The 19,734-nt window shown below is 41.8% G+C and overlaps 1 protein-coding gene across 5 annotated transcripts in view; it reads right to left on the minus strand.

The window, feature by feature from the left end:
* Nucleotides 1–775: 775 nt before the first annotated feature.
* The window catches only part of LOC139532898 (islet cell autoantigen 1-like protein), a 66,389-nt gene continuing 47,430 nt past the window's right edge, over nucleotides 776–19,734 (minus strand). Inside the window, exons 12-17 of one of the 5 annotated variants that reach the window (XR_011666678.1) lie at nucleotides 11,652–11,969; nucleotides 7,472–7,570; nucleotides 4,834–7,284; nucleotides 4,202–4,784; nucleotides 3,847–4,075; nucleotides 776–2,529 (exon numbers count right to left, since the gene is read on the minus strand). Coding sequence is in view for 1 of the 5 variants with exons in the window: in XM_071331062.1 (XP_071187163.1) it covers nucleotides 7,169–7,284; nucleotides 7,472–7,570; nucleotides 11,652–11,969 (533 nt within the window). In the remaining 4 variants the exon portion in view is untranslated. The other 4 variants (XR_011666677.1, XR_011666676.1, XR_011666675.1 and 1 more) reach the window with 4 other exon arrangements.

Raw genomic sequence — 19,734 nt, forward strand, 5'->3', positions numbered from 1 at the left:
GAAGGGGCTGTATGGTAGTATTAGCAGTACAGTACAGTACAGTATAAATCCTACCTGCTGAAGGGGCTGTATGGTAGTATTAGCAGTACAGTATAAATCCTACCTGCTGAAGGGGCTGTATGGTAGTATTAGCAGTACAGTACAGTACAGTATAAATCCTACCTGCTGAAGGGGCTGTATGGTAGTATTAGCAGTACAGTATAAATCCTACCTGCTGAAGGGGCTGTATGGTAGTATTAGCAGTACAGTATAAATCCTACCTGCTGAAGGGGCTGTATGGTAGTATTAGCAGTACATTACAGTACAGTATAAATCCTACCTGCTGAAGGGGCTGTATGGTAGTATTAGCAGTACAGTATAAATCCTACCTGCTGAAGGGGCTGTATGGTAGTATTAGCAGTACAGTACAGTACAGTATAAATCCTACCTGCTGAAGGGGCTGTATGGTAGTATTAGCAGTACAGTACAGTACAGTATAAATCCTACCTGCTGAAGGGGCTGTATGGTAGTATTAGCAGTACAGTATAAATCCTACCTGCTGAAGGGGCTGTATGGTAGTATTAGCAGTACAGTACAGTACAGTATAAATCCTACCTGCTGAAGGGGCTGTATGGTAGTATTAGCAGTACAGTACAGTACAGTATAAATCCTACCTGCTGAAGGGGCTGTATGGTAGTATTAGCAGTACAGTATAAATCCTACCTGCTGAAGGGGCTGTATGGTAGTATTAGCAGTACATTACAGTACAGTATAAATCCTACCTGCTGAAGGGGCTGTATGGTAGTATTAGCAGTACAGTATAAATCCTACCTGCTGAAGGGGCTGTATGGTAGTATTAGCAGTACAGTACAGTACAGTATAAATCCTACCTGCTGAAGGGGCTGTATGGTAGTATTAGCAGTACAGTACAGTACAGTATAAATCCTACCTGCTGAAGGGGCTGTATGGTAGTATTAGCAGTACAGTATAAATCCTACCTGCTGAAGGGGCTGTATGGTAGTATTAGCAGTACAGTACAGTACAGTATAAATCCTACCTGCTGAAGGGGCTGTATGGTAGTATTAGCAGTACAGTACAGTACAGTATAAATCCTACCTGCTGAAGGGGCTGTATGGTAGTATTAGCAGTACAGTATAAATCCTACCTGCTGAAGGGGCTGTATGGTAGTATTAGCAGTACAGTACAGTACAGTATAAATCCTACCTGCTGAAGGGGCTGTATGGTAGTATTAGCAGTACAGTATAAATCCTACCTGCTGAAGGGGCTGTATGGTAGTATTAGCAGTACAGTACAGTACAGTATAAATCCTACCTGCTGAAGGGGCTGTATGGTAGTATTAGCAGTACAGTACAGTACAGTAGTACAGTATAAATCCTACCTGCTAAAGGGGCTGTATGGTAGTATTAGCAGTACAGTACAGTAGTACAGTATAAATCCTACCTGCTGAAGGGGCTGTATGGTATTATTAGCAGTACAGTACAGTATAAATCCTACCTGCTGAAGGGGCTGTATGGTAGTATTAGCAGTACAGTACAGTACAGTACAGTACAGTATAAATCCTACCTGCTGAAGGGGCTGTATGGTAGTATTAGCAGTACAGTACAGTAGTACAGTATAAATCCTACCTGCTGAAGGGGCTGTATGGTAGTATTAGCAGTACAGTATAAATCCTACCTGCTGAAGGGGCTGTATGGTAGTATTAGCAGTACAGTACAGTACAGTATAAATCCTACCTGCTGAAGGGGCTGTATGGTAGTATTAGCAGTACAGTACAGTACAGTACAGTATAAATCCTACCTGCTAAAGGGGCTGTATGGTAGTATTAGCAGTACAGTATAAATCCTACCTGCTGAAGGGGCTGTATGGTAGTATTAGCAGTACAGTACAGTACAGTATAAATCCTACCTGCTGAAGGGGCTGTATGGTAGTATTAGCAGTACAGTACAGTACAGTATAAATCCTACCTGCTGAAGGGGCTGTATGGTAGTATTAGCAGTACAGTATAAATCCTACCTGCTGAAGGGGCTGTATGGTAGTATTAGCAGTACAGTACAGTACAGTATAAATCCTACCTGCTGAAGGGGCTGTATGGTAGTATTAGCAGTACAGTATAAATCCTACCTGCTGAAGGGGCTGTATGGTAGTATTAGCAGTACAGTACAGTACAGTATAAATCCTACCTGCTGAAGGGGCTGTATGGTAGTATTAGCAGTACAGTACAGTACAGTATAAATCCTACCTGCTGAAGGGGCTGTATGGTAGTATTAGCAGTACAGTACAGTATAAATCCTACCTGCTGAAGGGGCTGTATGGTAGTATTAGCAGTACAGTACAGTACAGTACAGTATAAATCCTACCTGCTGAAGGGGCTGTATGGTAGTATTAGCAGTACAGTATAAATCCTACCTGCTGAAGGGGCTGTATGGTAGTATTAGCAGTACAGTACAGTACAGTATAAATCCTACCTGCTGAAGGGGCTGTATGGTAGTATTAGCAGTACAGTACAGTACAGTACAGTATAAATCCTACCTGCTGAAGGGGCTGTATGGTAGTATTAGCAGTACAGTATAAATCCTACCTGCTGAAGGGGCTGTATGGTAGTATTAGCAGTACAGTACAGTACAGTATAAATCCTACCTGCTGAAGGGGCTGTATGGTAGTATTAGCAGTACAGTACAGTACAGTATAAATCCTACCTGCTGAAGGGGCTGTATGGTAGTATTAGCAGTACAGTATAAATCCTACCTGCTGAAGGGGCTGTATGGTAGTATTAGCAGTACAGTACAGTACAGTATAAATCCTACCTGCTGAAGGGGCTGTATGGTAGTATTAGCAGTACAGTACAGTAGTACAGTATAAATCCTACCTGCTGAAGGGGCTGTATGGTAGTATTAGCAGTACAGTACAGTAGTACAGTATAAATCCTACCTGCTGAAGGGGCTGTATGGTAGTATTAGCAGTACAGTACAGTAGTACAGTATAAATCCTACCTGCTGAAGGGGCTGTATGGTAGTATTAGCAGTACAGTATAAATCCTACCTGCTGAAGGGGCTGTATGGTAGTATTAGCAGTACAGTTCAGTACAGTATAAATCCTACCTGCTGAAGGGGCTGTATGGTAGTATTAGCAGTACAGTACAGTACAGTATAAATCCTACCTGCTGAAGGGGCTGTATGGTAGTATTAGCAGTACAGTACAGTAGTACAGTATAAATCCTACCTGCTGAAGGGGCTGTATGGTAGTATTAGCAGTACAGTACAGTAGTACAGTATAAATCCTACCTGCTGAAGGGGCTGTATGGTAGTATTAGCAGTACAGTACAGTAGTACAGTATAAATCCTACCTGCTGAAGTAGCTGTATGGTAGTATTAGCAGTACAGTACAGTAGTACAATATAAATCCTACCTGCTGAAGGGGCTGTATGGTAGTATTAGCAGTACAGTACAGTAGTACAGTATAAATCCTACCTGCTGAAGGGGCTGTATGGTAGTATTAGCAGTACAGTACAGTAGTACAGTACAGTATAAATCCTACCTGCTGAAGGGGCTGTATGGTAGTATTAGCAGTACAGTACAGTAGTACAGTACAGTATAAATCCTACCTGCTGAAGGGGCTGTATGGTAGTATTAGCAGTACAGTACAGTACAGTATAAATCCTACCTGCTGAAGGGGCTGTATGGTAGTATTAGCAGTACAGTACAGTACAGTAGTACAGTATAAATCCTACCTGCTGAAGGGGCTGTATGGTAGTATTAGCAGTACAGTTCAGTACAGTATAAATCCTACCTGCTGAAGGGGCTGTATGGTAGTATTAGCAGTACAGTACAGTACAGTATAAAATCCTACCTGCTGAAGGGGATGTATGGTAGTATTAGCAGTACAGTACAGTAGTACAGTACAGTATAAATCCTACCTGCTGAAGGGGCTGTATGGTGGTATTAGCAGTACAGTACAGTATAAATCCTACCTGCTGAAGGGGCTGTATGGTAGTATTAGCAGTACAGTACAGTATAAATCCTACCTGCTGAAGGGGCTGTATGGTAGTATTAGCAGTACAGTACAGTATAAATCCTACCTGCTGAAGGGGCTGTATGGTAGTATTAGCAGTACAGTACAGTAGTACAGTATAAATCCTACCTGCTGAAGGGGCTGTATGGTAGTATTAGCAGTACAGTACAGTACAGTACAGTATAAATCCTACCTGCTGAAGGGGCTGTATGGTAGTATTAGCAGTACAGTACAGTATAAATCCTACCTGCTGAAGGGGCTGTATGGTAGTATTAGCAGTACAGTACAGTAGTACAGTATAAATCCTACCTGCTGAAGGGGCTGTATGGTAGTATTAGCAGTACAGTATAAATCCTACCTGCTGAAGGGGCTGTATGGTAGTATTAGCAGTACAGTACAGTAGTACAGTATAAATCCTACCTGCTGAAGGGGCTGTATGGTAGTATTAGCAGTACAGTACAGTAGTACAGTATAAATCCTACCTGCTAAAGGGTCTGTATGGTAGTATTAGCAGTACAGTACAGTACAGTATAAATCCTACCTGCTGAAGGGGCTGTATGGTAGCATTAGCAGTACAGTACAGTAGTACAGTATAAATCCTACCTGCTGAAGGGGCTGTATGGTAGTATTAGCAGTACAGTATAAATCCTACCTGCTGAAGGGGCTGTATGGTAGTATTAGCAGTACAGTACAGTAGTACAGTATAAATCCTACCTGCTGAAGGGGCTGTATGGTAGTATTAGCAGTACAGTACAGTAGTACAGTATAAATCCTACCTGCTGAAGGGGCTGTATGGTAGTATTAGCAGTACAGTATAAATCCTACCTGCTGAAGGGGCTGTATGGTAGTATTAGCAGTACAGTACAGTAGTACAGTACAGTATAAATCCTACCTGCTGAAGGGGCTGTATGGTAGTATTAGCAGTACAGTACAGTACAGTATAAATCCTACCTGCTGAAGGGGCTGTATGGTAGTATTAGCAGTACAGTACAGTAGTACAGTACAGTATAAATCCTACCTGCTGAAGGGGCTGTATGGTAGTATTAGCAGTACAGTATAAATCCTACCTGCTGAAGGGGCTGTATGGTAGTATTAGCAGTACAGTAGTACAGTACAGTATAAATCCTACCTGCTGAAGGGGCTGTATGGTAGTATTAGCAGTACAGTACAGTATAAATCCTACCTGCTGAAGGGGCTGTATGGTAGTATTAGCAGTACAGTACAGTACAGTAGTACAGTATAAATCCTACCTGCTAAAGGGGCTGTATGGTAGTATTAGCAGTACAGTACAGTAGTACAGTATAAATCCTACCTGCTGAAGGGGCTGTATGGTATTATTAGCAGTACAGTACAGTATAAATCCTACCTGCTGAAGGGGCTGTATGGTAGTATTAGCAGTACAGTACAGTACAGTACAGTACAGTATAAATCCTACCTGCTGAAGGGGCTGTATGGTAGTATTAGCAGTACAGTACAGTAGTACAGTATAAATCCTACCTGCTGAAGGGGCTGTATGGTAGTATTAGCAGTACAGTATAAATCCTACCTGCTGAAGGGGCTGTATGGTAGTATTAGCAGTACAGTACAGTACAGTATAAATCCTACCTGCTGAAGGGGCTGTATGGTAGTATTAGCAGTACAGTACAGTACAGTACAGTATAAATCCTACCTGCTAAAGGGGCTGTATGGTAGTATTAGCAGTACAGTATAAATCCTACCTGCTGAAGGGGCTGTATGGTAGTATTAGCAGTACAGTACAGTACAGTATAAATCCTACCTGCTGAAGGGGCTGTATGGTAGTATTAGCAGTACAGTACAGTACAGTATAAATCCTACCTGCTGAAGGGGCTGTATGGTAGTATTAGCAGTACAGTACAGTAGTACAGTATAAATCCTACCTGCTGAAGGGGCTGTATGGTAGTATTAGCAGTACAGTATAAATCCTACCTGCTGAAGGGGCTGTATGGTAGTATTAGCAGTACAGTACAGTAGTACAGTATAAATCCTACCTGCTGAAGGGGCTGTATGGTAGTATTAGCAGTACAGTACAGTACAGTATAAATCCTACCTGCTGAAGGGGCTGTATGGTAGTATTAGCAGTACAGTACAGTAGTACAGTATAAATCCTACCTGCTAGTATTAGTATTAGCAGGGGAGATGTATAAAATCCAGTTCTTATAATGGAGACAAGAACCAGATTACATGATTACATGATCATGCAGTTTACATGATTAGACCATCAGCAAAACTATCTTAGACATCATCCCTGTTAACTCACAGCTGCACCATTTAGTTCTGGGTCCATGTGTTCTTCAAATTGGGAGTTCCGGTTTGCCCCCCCCTGCTGATTTTACCACACCGCCTTCGTCCAAATGATCAGTGATGGGGGGGGGGGGGGTCAGTGATGACCTAAAGCCAATGTTAACTCACTGTATAAGCTACCTGTCCCTTGCTTGGCATAGTTCCACATCACTCCAGTGTTGATACTTTCCTCAGACTTCCTTTAGAACCAAAAACGGACTAGATAAATCATGATTCTTAAAAACAAAAGTAGATGAGGAATCTGCAGCTGTTCAGCATCATAGTAGTTGTGTGGAAATACACCGTTGGAACTAGAGATCCACGGGGAGTCTTTAGTGAAGCAATAAGGCCAGAGGGACTGTGATATATGGCCAATATACCCCCGTATAAGGGCTGTTGGCACGGCGCGAAGCAGAGGTCCAGGATACAGCCCGTAGCAGTGGTCATATACCACCAACCCAGAAGGGCCTTACTGCTATTCTAAACTGCTTACCCACATAAACAGAACAGGTAAACTAGGAGTTGTGTCATACCTGTGGTATATTGTCTGATAATACACACGACTGGAATGCTGTTTCAGCCAATCAGAATTCAGGACCCAAACTACCCGCTTTATAATTAGTATTATAGACCATGTCACTGGTAGAGTCCGGTCCGGTGTTAGGTTGTTGGGCCAACCAATCAGGTGTTAGGTTCTACATTATGTCGCTAAGGTTAAGCCCAAACCCCTACAGTACATATCCTGTATAGAAAGGAGATTCATCTCAGTCAAATCCTCCTCTATCATCAATATAGAATATTACAGACATTACAAAGTATACAGTAACTACACACACACACACACACACACACACCCCCCTCAGGCATTGAGGATCTCATCTTCAGAACGTCCGATGGCGTCAGGGTTAGAGAGGGGGTCCAGATCAGCAAACAGGTTGAACCATGCAGACATGTCCCGCGATGCACCTTTAGGAACTAGCACACACACACACACACACACACACACACACACACACACACACACACACACACACACACACACACACACACACACACACACACACACACACACACACACACACACACACACCCCCTTGAGTGTGGTGAACTGGTACTGTAAGGCACATTTGAACAGCAAGCCTCACAAACCACACCCTCTCACCATTGGCTGTTGACTTTGGGCCACCCTTTGTTGACTGGACCTGGCCGGACACTGGGGACTGTAGGGGCGGAGCCTGGAACATGGGAGGCGTCGCCCAGCCTGAGAGACAGAAGGACAAAGGACGAGGGAGGATAGGAAAGGAGGGAGAGGAGACAAGGGAATGTGATGTCATCATTCTTCCAGGAAGAAGAGAAGACTGAACACAACAAGCTGATAAGAATGTACTAGAACTGGAGACAAACTATCTGTTTCTAGAACTGGAGACAAACTATCTGTTTCTAGATGATACTAGAACTGGAGACAAACTATCTGTTTCTAGAACTGGAGACAAACTATCTGTTTCTAGATGATACTAGAACTGGAGACAAACTATCAGTTTCTAGATGATACTAGAACTGGAGACAAACTATCAGTTTCTAGATGATACTAGAACTGGAGACAAACTATCAGTTTCTAGAACTGGAGACAAACTATCAGTTTCTAGATGATACTAGAACTGGAGACAAACTATCAGTTTCTAGATGATACTAGAACTGGAGACAAACTATCAGTTTCTAGAACTGGAGACAAACTATCAGTTTCTAGAACTGGAGACAAACTATCAGTTTCTAGATGATACTAGAACTGGAGACAAACTATCAGTTTCTAGAACTGGAGACAAACTATCAGTTTCTAGATGATACTAGAACTGGAGACAAACTATCAGTTTCTAGAACTGGAGACAAACTATCAGTTTCTAGATGACACTAGAACTGGAGACAAACTATCAGTTTCTAGAACTGGAGACAAACTATCAGTTTCTAGATGACACTAGAACTGGAGACAAACTATCAGTTTCTAGATGACACTAGAATTGGAGACAAACTATCAGTTTCTAGAACTGGAGACAAACTATCAGTTTCTAGATGATACTAGAACTGGAGACAAACTATCAGTTTCTAGAACTGGAGACAAACTATCAGTTTCTAGATGACACTAGAACCTGAGACAAACTATCAGTTTCTAGATGATACTAGAACTGGACACAAACTATCAGTTTCTAGAACTGGAGACAAACTATCAGTTTCTAGATGACACTAGAACTGGAGACAAACTGTCAGTTTCTAGATGATACTAGAACTGGAGACAAACTATCAGTTTCTAGAACTGGAGACAAACTATCAGTTTCTAGATGATACTAGAACTGGAGACAAACTATCAGTTTCTAGATGATACTAGAACTGGAGACAAACTATCAGTTTCTAGAACTGGAGACAAACTATCAGTTTCTAGATGACACTAGAACTGGAGACAAACTATCAGTTTCTAGATGACACTAGAACTGGAGACAAACTATCAGTTTCTAGATGATACTAGAACTGGAGACAAACTATCAGTTTCTAGATGATACTAGAACTGGAGACAAACTATCAGTTTCTAGATGATACTAGAACTGGAGACAAACTATCCGTTTCTAGAACTGGAGACAAACTATCAGTTTCTAGAACTGGAGACAAACTATCAGTTTCTAGATGATACTAGAACTGGAGACAAACTATCAGTTTCTAGATGACACTAGAACTGGAGACAAACTATCAGTTTCTAGAACTGGAGACAAACTATCAGTTTCTAGATGATACTAGAACTGGAGACAAACTATCAGTTTCTAGAACTGGAGACAAACTATCAGTTTCTAGATGATACTAGAACTGGAGACAAACTATCAGTTTCTAGAACTGGAGACAAACTATCAGTTTCTAGATGACACTAGAACTGGAGACAAACTATCAGTTTCTAGAACTGGAGACAAACTATCAGTTTCTAGAACTGGAGACAAACTATCAGTTTCTAGATGATACTAGAACTGGAGACAAACTATCAGTTTCTAGAACTGGAGACAAACTATCAGTTTCTAGAACTGGAGACAAACTATCAGTTTCTAGATGACACTAGAACTGGAGACAAACTATCAGTTTCTAGAACTGGAGACAAACTATCAGTTTCTAGAACTGGAGACAAACTATCAGTTTCTAGATGACACTAGAACTGGAGACAAACTATCAGTTTCTAGAACTGGAGACAAACTATCAGTTTCTAGAACTGGAGACAAACTATCAGTTTCTAGATGATACTAGAACTGGAGACAAACTATCAGTTTCTAGATGATACTATAACTGGAGACAAACTATCAGTTTCTAGAACTGGAGACAAACTATCAGTTTCTAGATGACACTAGAACTGGAGACAAACTATCAGTTTCTAGATGACACTAGAACTGGAGACAAACTATCAGTTTCTAGAACTGGAGACAAACTATCAGTTTCTAGAACTGGAGACAAACTATCTGTTTCTAGATGACACTAGAACTGGAGACAAACTATCAGTTTCTAGAACTGGAGACAAACTATCAGTTTCTAGATGATACTAGAACTGGAGACAAACTATCAGTTTCTAGAACTGGAGACAAACTATCTGTTTCTAGATGACACTAGAACTGGAGACAAACTATCAGTTTCTAGAATTGGAGACAAACTATCAGTTTCTAGATGATACTAGAACTGGAGACAAACTATCAGTTTCTAGATGATACTAGAACTGGAGACAAACTATCAGTTTCTAGATGACACTAGAACTGGAGACAAACTATCAGTTTCTAGAACTGGAGACAAACTATCAGTTTCTAGAACTGGAGACAAACTATCAGTTTCTAGATGACACTAGAACTGGAGACAAACTATCAGTTTCTAGAACTGGAGACAAACTATCAGTTTCTAGAACTGGAGACAAACTATCTGTTTCTAGATGACACTAGAACTGGAGACAAACTATCTGTTTCTAGATGACACTAGAACTGGAGACAAACTATCAGTTTCTAGATGATACTAGAACTGGAGACAAACTATCAGTTTCTAGATGACACTAGAACTGGAGACAAACTATCAGTTTTAGATGACACTAGAACTGGAGACAAACTATCAGTTTCTAGAACTGGAGACAAACTATCAGTTTCTAGAACTGGAGACAAACTATCAGTTTCTAGATGACACTAGAACTGGAGACAAACTATCAGTTTCTAGAACTGGAGACAAACTATCAGTTTCTAGATGACACTAGAACTGGAGACAAACTATCAGTTTCTAGAACTGGAGACAAACTATCAGTTTCTAGATGACACTAGAACTGGAGACAAACTATCAGTTTCTAGATGATACTAGAACTGGAGACAAACTATCAGTTTCTAGAACTGGAGACAAACTATCAGTTTCTAGAACTGGAGACAAACTATCAGTTTCTAGATGACACTAGAACTGGAGACAAACTATCAGTTTCTAGAACTGGAGACAAACTATCAGTTTCTAGATGACACTAGAACTGGAGACAAACTATCAGTTTCTAGATGCTACTAGAACTGGAGACAAACTATCAGTTTCTAGATGATACTAGAACTGGAGACAAACGATCAGTTTCTAGATGATACTAGAACTGGAGACAAACTATCAGTTTCTAGATGATACTAGAACTGGAGACAAACTATCAGTTTCTAGATGATACTAGAACTGGAGACAAACTATCAGTTTCTAGAACTGGAGACAAACTATCAGTTTCTAGAACTGGAGACAAACTATCAGTTTCTAGAACTGGAGACAAACTATCAGTTTCTAGATGATACTAGAACTGGAGACAAACTATCAGTTTCTAGATGATACTAGAACTGGAGACAAACTATCAGTTTCTAGAACTGGAGACAAACTATCAGTTTCTAGAACTGGAGACAAACTATCAGTTTCTAGAACTGGAGACAAACTATCAGTTTCTAGATGACACTAGAACTGGAGACAAACTATCAGTTTCTAGATGACACTAGAACTGGAGACAAACTATCAGTTTCTAGATGACACTAGAACTGGAGACAAACTATCAGTTTCTAGAACTGGAGACAAACTATCAGATGAATAGAGGTCAGACATGCAGTAAGGTCATCTAGCCACTAGAGGTCAGACATGCAGTAAGGTCATCTAGCCACTAGAGATCAGACATGCAGTAAGGTCATCTAGCCACTAGAGGTCAGACATGCAGTAAGGTCATCTAGCCACTAGAGGTCAGACATGCAGTAAGGTCATCTAGCCACTAGAGGTCAGACATGCAGTAAGGTCATCTAGCCACTGGAGGTCAGACCAGGAGATGGTGCTGACTGACTGACCTGTAGAACTCAGACTGTGGTCCAGCAGCTGGGAGGGCAGGAAGCCGGTGGGACTGGGGGACTGAGAGGGGGGGCAGGCTGCTCCAGTAGGGGGAGGAGGGATCAGGGAGGGGGTAGGGGCTGTGGGGGGGACAGGGTCAGAGAACTCCAAGCAGCCGAAGGTGCCTTGCCACTCTCGACTGAACTCGTCTGCTTCCATTGGTCCAGGGCTCAGGAGGTCCTTCAGAAAGGCCATGTCCCCAGTCTCCCTGTCCTCCTCCTCCTTGTCCCCCACCCTGGGCCCCTGCTGCAGTAGAGCGCTTCCAGAGAGGTCCCCACCTAGAACACACAGCACAGAGAGACAGACAAAGGGTTAGAAACGGCATGTAGCCAGGTCATCAGGAACTATTAACTGTTACTGACTCATGTCAATAGAAAAACAGGCTGGTCTGAAACACCATTCACACAGAGGACAAAGTCAGCTCAGGACCTGAAACAAACCTGAGAGAGAAAATACTTATTTTCCACCATAATTTGCAAATAAATTCATAAAAAATCCTACAATGTGATTTTCTGGATTTTTTTCCCTCATTTTGTCTGTCATAGTTGAAGTGTACCTATGATGAAAATTACAGGCCTCTCATCTTTTTTTTTATTTTTATTTTTTTTCAAATATTTTTTATTGAACACACACAGGCATGGTGTATAGGTATGAAAGGCAGGTATACAATTTTTAACTAAACATAAAAGAGCAGACAGAAATAAAAAGATCCAGAGTTCTGGGTACAAAACAATTATTACAAAACAAGACATACAAAACAAGGACAGGTAGAAAGAAAGAGGGTGGGTGTCACCCCCCCCTTATTCCCCCCCTTTATCCCTCCCCCCCTTTATCCCTTCCCCTTATACCCCTCCCCGCTGCTCGGGTGGCGGTGCCAGCACGTGCTGCCCAGAGGTGGATTAAAATATTACAATGGAGAGTGCGTTAAAAAGTACAAATTCACAGCGCCGAATGGTCCAAGTAAGAGAGGAAAGGCTGCCAGATCTGATCAAATGTTAATAATTTATTGTTCAGAATATATCTAATCCTTTCTAAGTGTACAGTGTTTGCCAATTCGCTGAGCCATAATTTGGTAGTGGGCGCTTCCCTCTTTTTCCAGAACAACAAGATTAGTTTTTTTGCCGAAATGAGACTGTAAGAGATGAGTTGTTTTTGGGGGTTGGTTAGTCCGATTAGGGAATCAGACACTCCCAGGATTATCAGAAGCGGGTCTGGGTCAATTGAAGTCTCCAGAACTTCAGAGAGGATCCTAAAAATTCCACACCAGTAACCATGCAAGCTAGAGCATAGGGCAAAGCAGTGGAGTAGTGTACCTTGTGCAGCCTGACATTTATCACACATAGGGGATGTATCAGGAAATATCCTATGCAGTTTGGTTTTGGAATAGTGTAATCTGTGTAATACCTTGAATTGTATGAGCCGATGTCTGGAGTTAATGGAGCAGGTGTGGATATACTCCAAGCTATCTTCCCAGTCTGCCATCGAAATGTCAGTCCCTAGTTCTTCCTCCCATTTTGCCTTAATGGCATCTGTAGAGGGTGTGCTAACCGATTGAAAAGAATCATATAAACGAGATATCAGTTTGTCTGCGGTGGGGGATGTTTTTATGCATCCGTCAAACATGGAAGGCTTAGCGTTCCCAAATGTTGGGAGGTGTTTCCTAACATAGTCTCTGATTTGTAGGTATCTGAAAAAGTTACTTCTGGGAAGATTATAAGTTTCCCTCAGCAACTCAAAGGAAGCAAAGGTCCCTTCTATATATAAATCCCCTATGGTACTTATCCCCAACTCTCCCCATTGCTCAAAGGTGTTATCAAGGTTGGAGGGGGCAAAGGAGGGGTTCCTGGCAACAGGGAGCATGAATGACATTGGTCTAAGCTCAAAGTGGGTTTTAATTTGCTTCCAGATTCGGACTGTGCAATGTATAATAGGATTGTTACGATAAAGTGACCTCTCCAGATTGACAGGCGACAAAATCACAGCACCAATAGAGAAGGGGTGACACTCCTCCCGCTCCATACTAAGCCAGGTGGGTGACGGACGTGCGTCATCCAGCAAAAACGTAACCGCACGGAGGTTAGCGGCCCAATAATAAAATATAAAATTTGGGAGAGACAATCCTCCTTCCATCTTGGATTTGCAGAGGTGTTTTTTACCTATCCTGTGTGTTTTATAATCCCAGATGAAAGGATTGATAATTGAGTCCAGTTGTTTATGAAAGGATTTAGGTATGAATACTGGGATGTTCTGGTATAGGTAGAGCAGTTGTGGGAGGAAGACCATTTTAATGGCATTAATTCTTCCGAGCAGAGAAATTGGGAGAGTTCTCCAAAATTGTATGTTTGTCTTTAGTTTTTGCATCAGCGAGGGGAAATTCTCTTTAAATAGTAAGGAATATTGTTTGGTAACTACAATTCCTAGATAGGTAAATTTTTCTGAAGATAACTTAAGTGGAAGATGTTCTAGCCAGGAGGTGTTTTGTAACCGTATGGGCATTAATTCACTCTTGTTCCAATTTATTCTGTATCCCGAGAAGGTACCAAACAAATTAATCACATCAAGGATAGCTGGAATACTAGCTTGGGGTTCTGTTACATAGAGGAGAATGTCATCTGCGTATAGGGAAATCTTATTTAGAGTATCTTTAGTATTATAGCCGTGTATTGCTGCATCAGATCTAATCGTCTGAGCGAGAGGTTCAATGATTAGGGCGAAGAGCATAGGCGACAGCGCACAACCCTGCCTTGTCCCTCTGTAGAGGTTAAATCGGGGCGACAATGATTGGTTAGTGAGTATTCTCGCACAGGGGTTCCTATATAAAAGCTGGATCCAATTTATGAACCCATCTCCAATATTAAATTTCTGTAGGACTTTGAATAGATAGGACCACTCAACTTGGTCAAAAGCCTTCTCGGCGTCAAGAGATATAACGGCAAGGTCTACGTTTGGTAACCTCTGAGAATACATAATGTTGAAGAGGCGCCTGAGATTGAAGAATGAGTTTCTGTTCGGGATAAAGCCGGTCTGGTCCGAATGGACCAGTTTGCCAATTAAAGTGCTAAGCCTGTTAGCCAGGGTTTTTGCTAAAATCTTTTGGTCTGTATTGAGGAGGGATATTGGTCTGTACGACCCTACCTCTTCCGGATCTTTACCCTTCTTATGTATAACTGTAATGAATGCTTCATCCAAAGTAGATGGGAGAGCTCCATCCTCTCTGGACTGAACCAACATTTTGTGCAGGTAGGGAGAGAGCATGTTGCTGAATGTTTTATAGAATTCACCCGGGTATCCATCTGGGCCCGGGGTCTTGCCACTCTTTAGAGTTTTGATTGTTTCTCGAATTTCTTCAAGAGATATTTCCTTATTCAGGAAGTTAGAATCTTCCTGGTTCAGGGCAGGAAGATCACAGTCATCCAAAAAGTTTTGCATAATTAAGGGGTTAGAATCGGCTTTAGATGTATATAGAGTCTCATAAAACTGACGGAATCTGTCATTGATGTCTTTGGGGGAAGAGAGTAATTCCCCAGATGCAGATTTAACTTTGTGAATCATTCGGTCACTCACAATTTTTCGAAGTTGTCTGGCGAGTAATTTGTGTGGTTTGTCACCAAACTCAAAATATTTTTGCTTGGCGTAGAGAAAAGATTTAGCAATTTTAGCTGAGAGAGTCTGATTATATTCAAATTTTAAAGAGGTAATTTTTTTATGTTTCTCCATAGATGGATGTCTAGCATTCTCCCTATCCAGTAAGTGAATTTGTCTCTCCAGTTCTACCAATTTTCCCTTGTTTTGCCTACTCCTGGCAGTCTGATAGGAGATGATACAGCCTCTCAAATAAGCCTTAAGTGTTTCCCACAGTAATGCTGGGGAAGTCTCTGTGTTGTCGTTGGTGTCAAAGAAAAATGTTATTTGGTCTTTAAGATGTTCACAGAATGTTGGTTCTGTGAGGAGCTGAGGATTTAACCTCCAGACCCTCTCGTTTGGTACCATGTCACCCAATCTCAGGGAGAAGGTGAGTGGACTGTGGTCCGAGATTATAATATCATGATACTTCACATTACAGGTATAGGGGAGTAGTTTAGCATCAACCAAAAAGTAGTCAATTCGAGTATAAACATTGTGAACATGAGAGTGAAAGGAGTATTCCCTACCCGTAGGGTTAGTGATCCTCCATATATCAAATAAGTTAGAATTCTTTATGTAGGTATTCAAGAATTCACTTGAATAGGAGGTGGGGGTTCGCCGGGTAGAGGATCTGTCCAAGTATTGGTCTAGCACACAGTTAAGGTCCCCTCCAATGACCAGGTTAGTATGGGAGATATCTGGAATCAGGGCAAGGACTCTTTTGAAAAAAGAGGGGTTATCAATGTTTGGCCCATAGATATTTAGTAGAGTTACAGAAGTAGAGTGGATCTCTCCTATTACGATCACATAACGACCCTCTTTATCCACAATAGTGGTTTTATGTAGAAAGGGAATTCCTTTCCGTACCAGAATCGCTGTGCCTCTCGTTTTGGCAGAGAAGTTAGAGTGATACACTTGCCCCACCCACCTACATTTAAGTCTGCTGTGAGAATTATTGTTCAGATGGGTTTCTTGCAAAAATATGATATCAGACGAGAGTGCTTTCAAGTGGGCTAGGACCTTGCCTCTCTTAATTGGTTCGTTTAAGCCCTTGACATTCCAGGAAGTGAATGTGAGCCCCGCCCCCCTCTCATTTGTAGTTCCTATGGTGGCCTGCATAACTTGTAACTCAATAAAAAGGTAAGAAAGCGCACCAAACCATCACGATCAGCATATGTAGCAGCTACACCCGAGCAGTATCCAACCAGCCCCTCCCCCCCTGCAAGCCCCTTTACTTCCCACCCTGTTCCCCTACTTTCCCCACTATTTACCCCCCCGATCAACCCACCTTTAACAGACATACACAAATAGGAGAGAAAATAAAATAAAAATAAAAATAATAAACACATTGTCTGGCCGATGCCAAAAAAGCACGGCGCGACCTCGAACAAGAGGTGAAACAAAAATAAAATCCCAACTGTACGTTCACCTCTCACTATCCTAGAACTTCTACTAACATATGAACTGAGGAGGCTCCCGCGAATAAAGTGTCCAATTAGCATCTAATAAACCTAAAGAGAATAAGTTGCAACCTAAACATATTGCGCACTTAAGCGTCATCTTGGGTCAATCCCTGAGATAAGCCAGATATAGCATCACAAGATTATTTTGCTAAGCACTGCCGTCTAAACATGAACCATCAGCAACCAACTTAGACAGCCGTACATTTACATATTGTGGGTTAGATCGGAAACAAGAATTTTTCTAAATTAAACGTATCCCCCAGTCAGAAAATAAATAAATAAAAAGGTTATATACATGTATACATACACACACATACACATACTTACCCATATACATATATATATATATATACATACACATACATACATACATACATATACACACATATATATATATATATACATACACATACACACACACACATACATACATACAAACACATACACACACATCCCCAAAAAATACATATAAAGGTATATATTTAAAAAAATATATATATACATATACACACACACACACCCATACATATATACATATGCGCATATACACATACATACCCATACATACAGAAACATTCATGCCCCAGAGTAATAATCTACACTAATTTAAAATATACACATACATAATAGTAAAATGCTAAGAGAAAATAATTATAAAGTACAAATAATAATTATATGTACGCACACCTACCTAGACATTACAGAGGGCTGGTAGGGATCTAATCGGGAGAGCGGCCCTCGGCTATATCAAAGGCAGAACGGCACAAAACATCAACTTGCTATCCAGGTGTCTGTGTCTGCCCCTTCCCCACCATCACCCCCAGTCCCCTGCAAGCTTTAAATAAATGGTATTGTAATAACAATAAATGTAAGAATAAAAAAATTAATAACGAAAAAAATATATTAAAAAAAATAAAAAAAATGGGGGGAATATAAGTACATTCATCCGAAAGTGTCAATTATCAAACCTGGAAGGCATCCTAAATAGGCATCGCTCTGAACACAGCCAGAATGAAAGTGACTTTAATTGAGAGCCAAGACCGCCCTCCACAGCATCTTACATGTTCGGTAGCCCTTGTTGAGACCGTTCAATACGGTTTCACCCGTTATGGTTTAGTATGGATTCGATTCCATGAGCAGACCCTAACACACAATGACAAGGCACTCTAACCTGTACGGGGGATTGGCGTATGTTCCCGGATAAACTTCTCTGCGTCCAAAACCGAGGAGAGCCAAATCTTCTCACCGGAGGGCGGGGTAATTCTTAGTCTTGCAGGGAAGAGCAAGGCTGGGCGAAGATGGAGTTTGTAGAGTTTGGCCATGACATCTCTGTAGCCGCCACGGTCCTTTGCCACATCGGGCGCATAATCATCATAGACACGGAAGGGGTGCCCTTTATGTAACAGGTTGCCCCTCATTCGGGCCTCGCGCAGGATAAGATCCTTGGTCTTGAAACTGTGACAACAGATGATTACTGGGCGAGGGCGTTGACCCGGTCCAGGCACTGGGACAGGGGCGCGATGTGCACGGTCCAGCTGGGGGTCCGAAGCCAAAACGTCCGATCCCATTGCATCCTTCAATAGCTTGGCGAAGAAGTCGGTGGGGCGAGAGCCCGCCTCTACCCCCTCTGCCAGACCAACAACGCGAAGGTTATTACGTCTGGAACGGCCCTCCAGGTCGACCACTTTCACAGAAAGCCTCTGCACAGTACCCTGTAGTGACGAGCACAGCTTCTCTAACTCGTCGATCCTACCAGCGTTGAATTCAGAAGCCCTCTCAAGGTCCACAATACTCTGGCCCTGCGAAGCGACCGCTCGAATGGTGCCGTCGATTTTGGTGTCCAGTTCAGCAATAGTAGCCTTAAGATCCTCAGCTAAAGCAACACGTAGTTCTCCCAACGCCCGGGTAAGTTCTTTAAGTGTCACGTTGTTGCCTGTGCCTTCCGCCATGTCTGTCTCGTTGTTTGGTGTGGAGTAGGCCTCCGATGTGGATTTATTGTCCTTTGGTCGCTTATTACTCGGCATTTTTACACAGAAAGTTACGATGTTGTATTAGAAAGAAACGTTTGTTGTAAAAAGTATCATAAAGTAGGTTAAGTTAGATTATTTCGCAAAAAAGTTGCAGGAGCCTCTCACACGCAGCCGTTCACTCCAACATGCTAGCTCCGCCCGCCTCTCATCTTTTTAAGTGGGAGAACTTGCACAATTGGTGGCTGACTAAATACTTTTTTGCCCCACTGTATTAGGGTTAGGGTTAGGGTTTAGGGTTAGGGTTTAGGGTTAGGGCCCTATAAAATCTGTCATATATATTTTCCCAAATTCTGTTTTTTCAGGTTTATTTTTTCTGGTTTTAGATCGTTTTAGATTTTCACTCTCAAAATTACAGTTGTTCAATGAAATGGGATGTTCTGAGTCAATGCTGAAATCACAGATGACAATTATTTTAGGTCTGGAAGAAAACTAAAACTTTTAGAGTTTTTGGTATAGTTCCCCTTTAATTGCTCATCTGGCCCTTTAATTGTGCATCTGGCCCTTTAATTGCTCATCTGGCCCTTTAATTGTGCATCTGGCCCTTTAATTGTGCATCTGGCCCTTAATTGCTCATCTGGCCCTTTAATTGCTCATCTGGCCCTTTAATTGCTCATCTGGCCCTTTAATTGTGCATCTGGCCCTTTAATTGCTCATCTGGCCCTTTAATTGTGCATCTGGCCCTTTAATTGCTCATCTGGCCCTTTAATTGCTCATCTGGCCTTTTAATTGCTCATCTGGCCCTTTAATTGCTCATCTGGCCCTTTAATTGCTCATCTGGCCCTTTAATTGTGCATCTGGCCCTTTAATTGCTCATCTGGCCCTTTAATTGCTCATCTGGCCAGTGAGGAATGTTCCATCTAATGAGCCGGTCTGGTGATGGTTCTGTACTGCTGCTGCTCAGTTCATGAAAAAGTTTGGAAATAACA

Source organism: Salvelinus alpinus, chromosome 10 (genome assembly GCF_045679555.1).
Source record: "Salvelinus alpinus chromosome 10, SLU_Salpinus.1, whole genome shotgun sequence".
Classification (NCBI taxonomy): domain Eukaryota; kingdom Metazoa; phylum Chordata; class Actinopteri; order Salmoniformes; family Salmonidae; genus Salvelinus; species Salvelinus alpinus.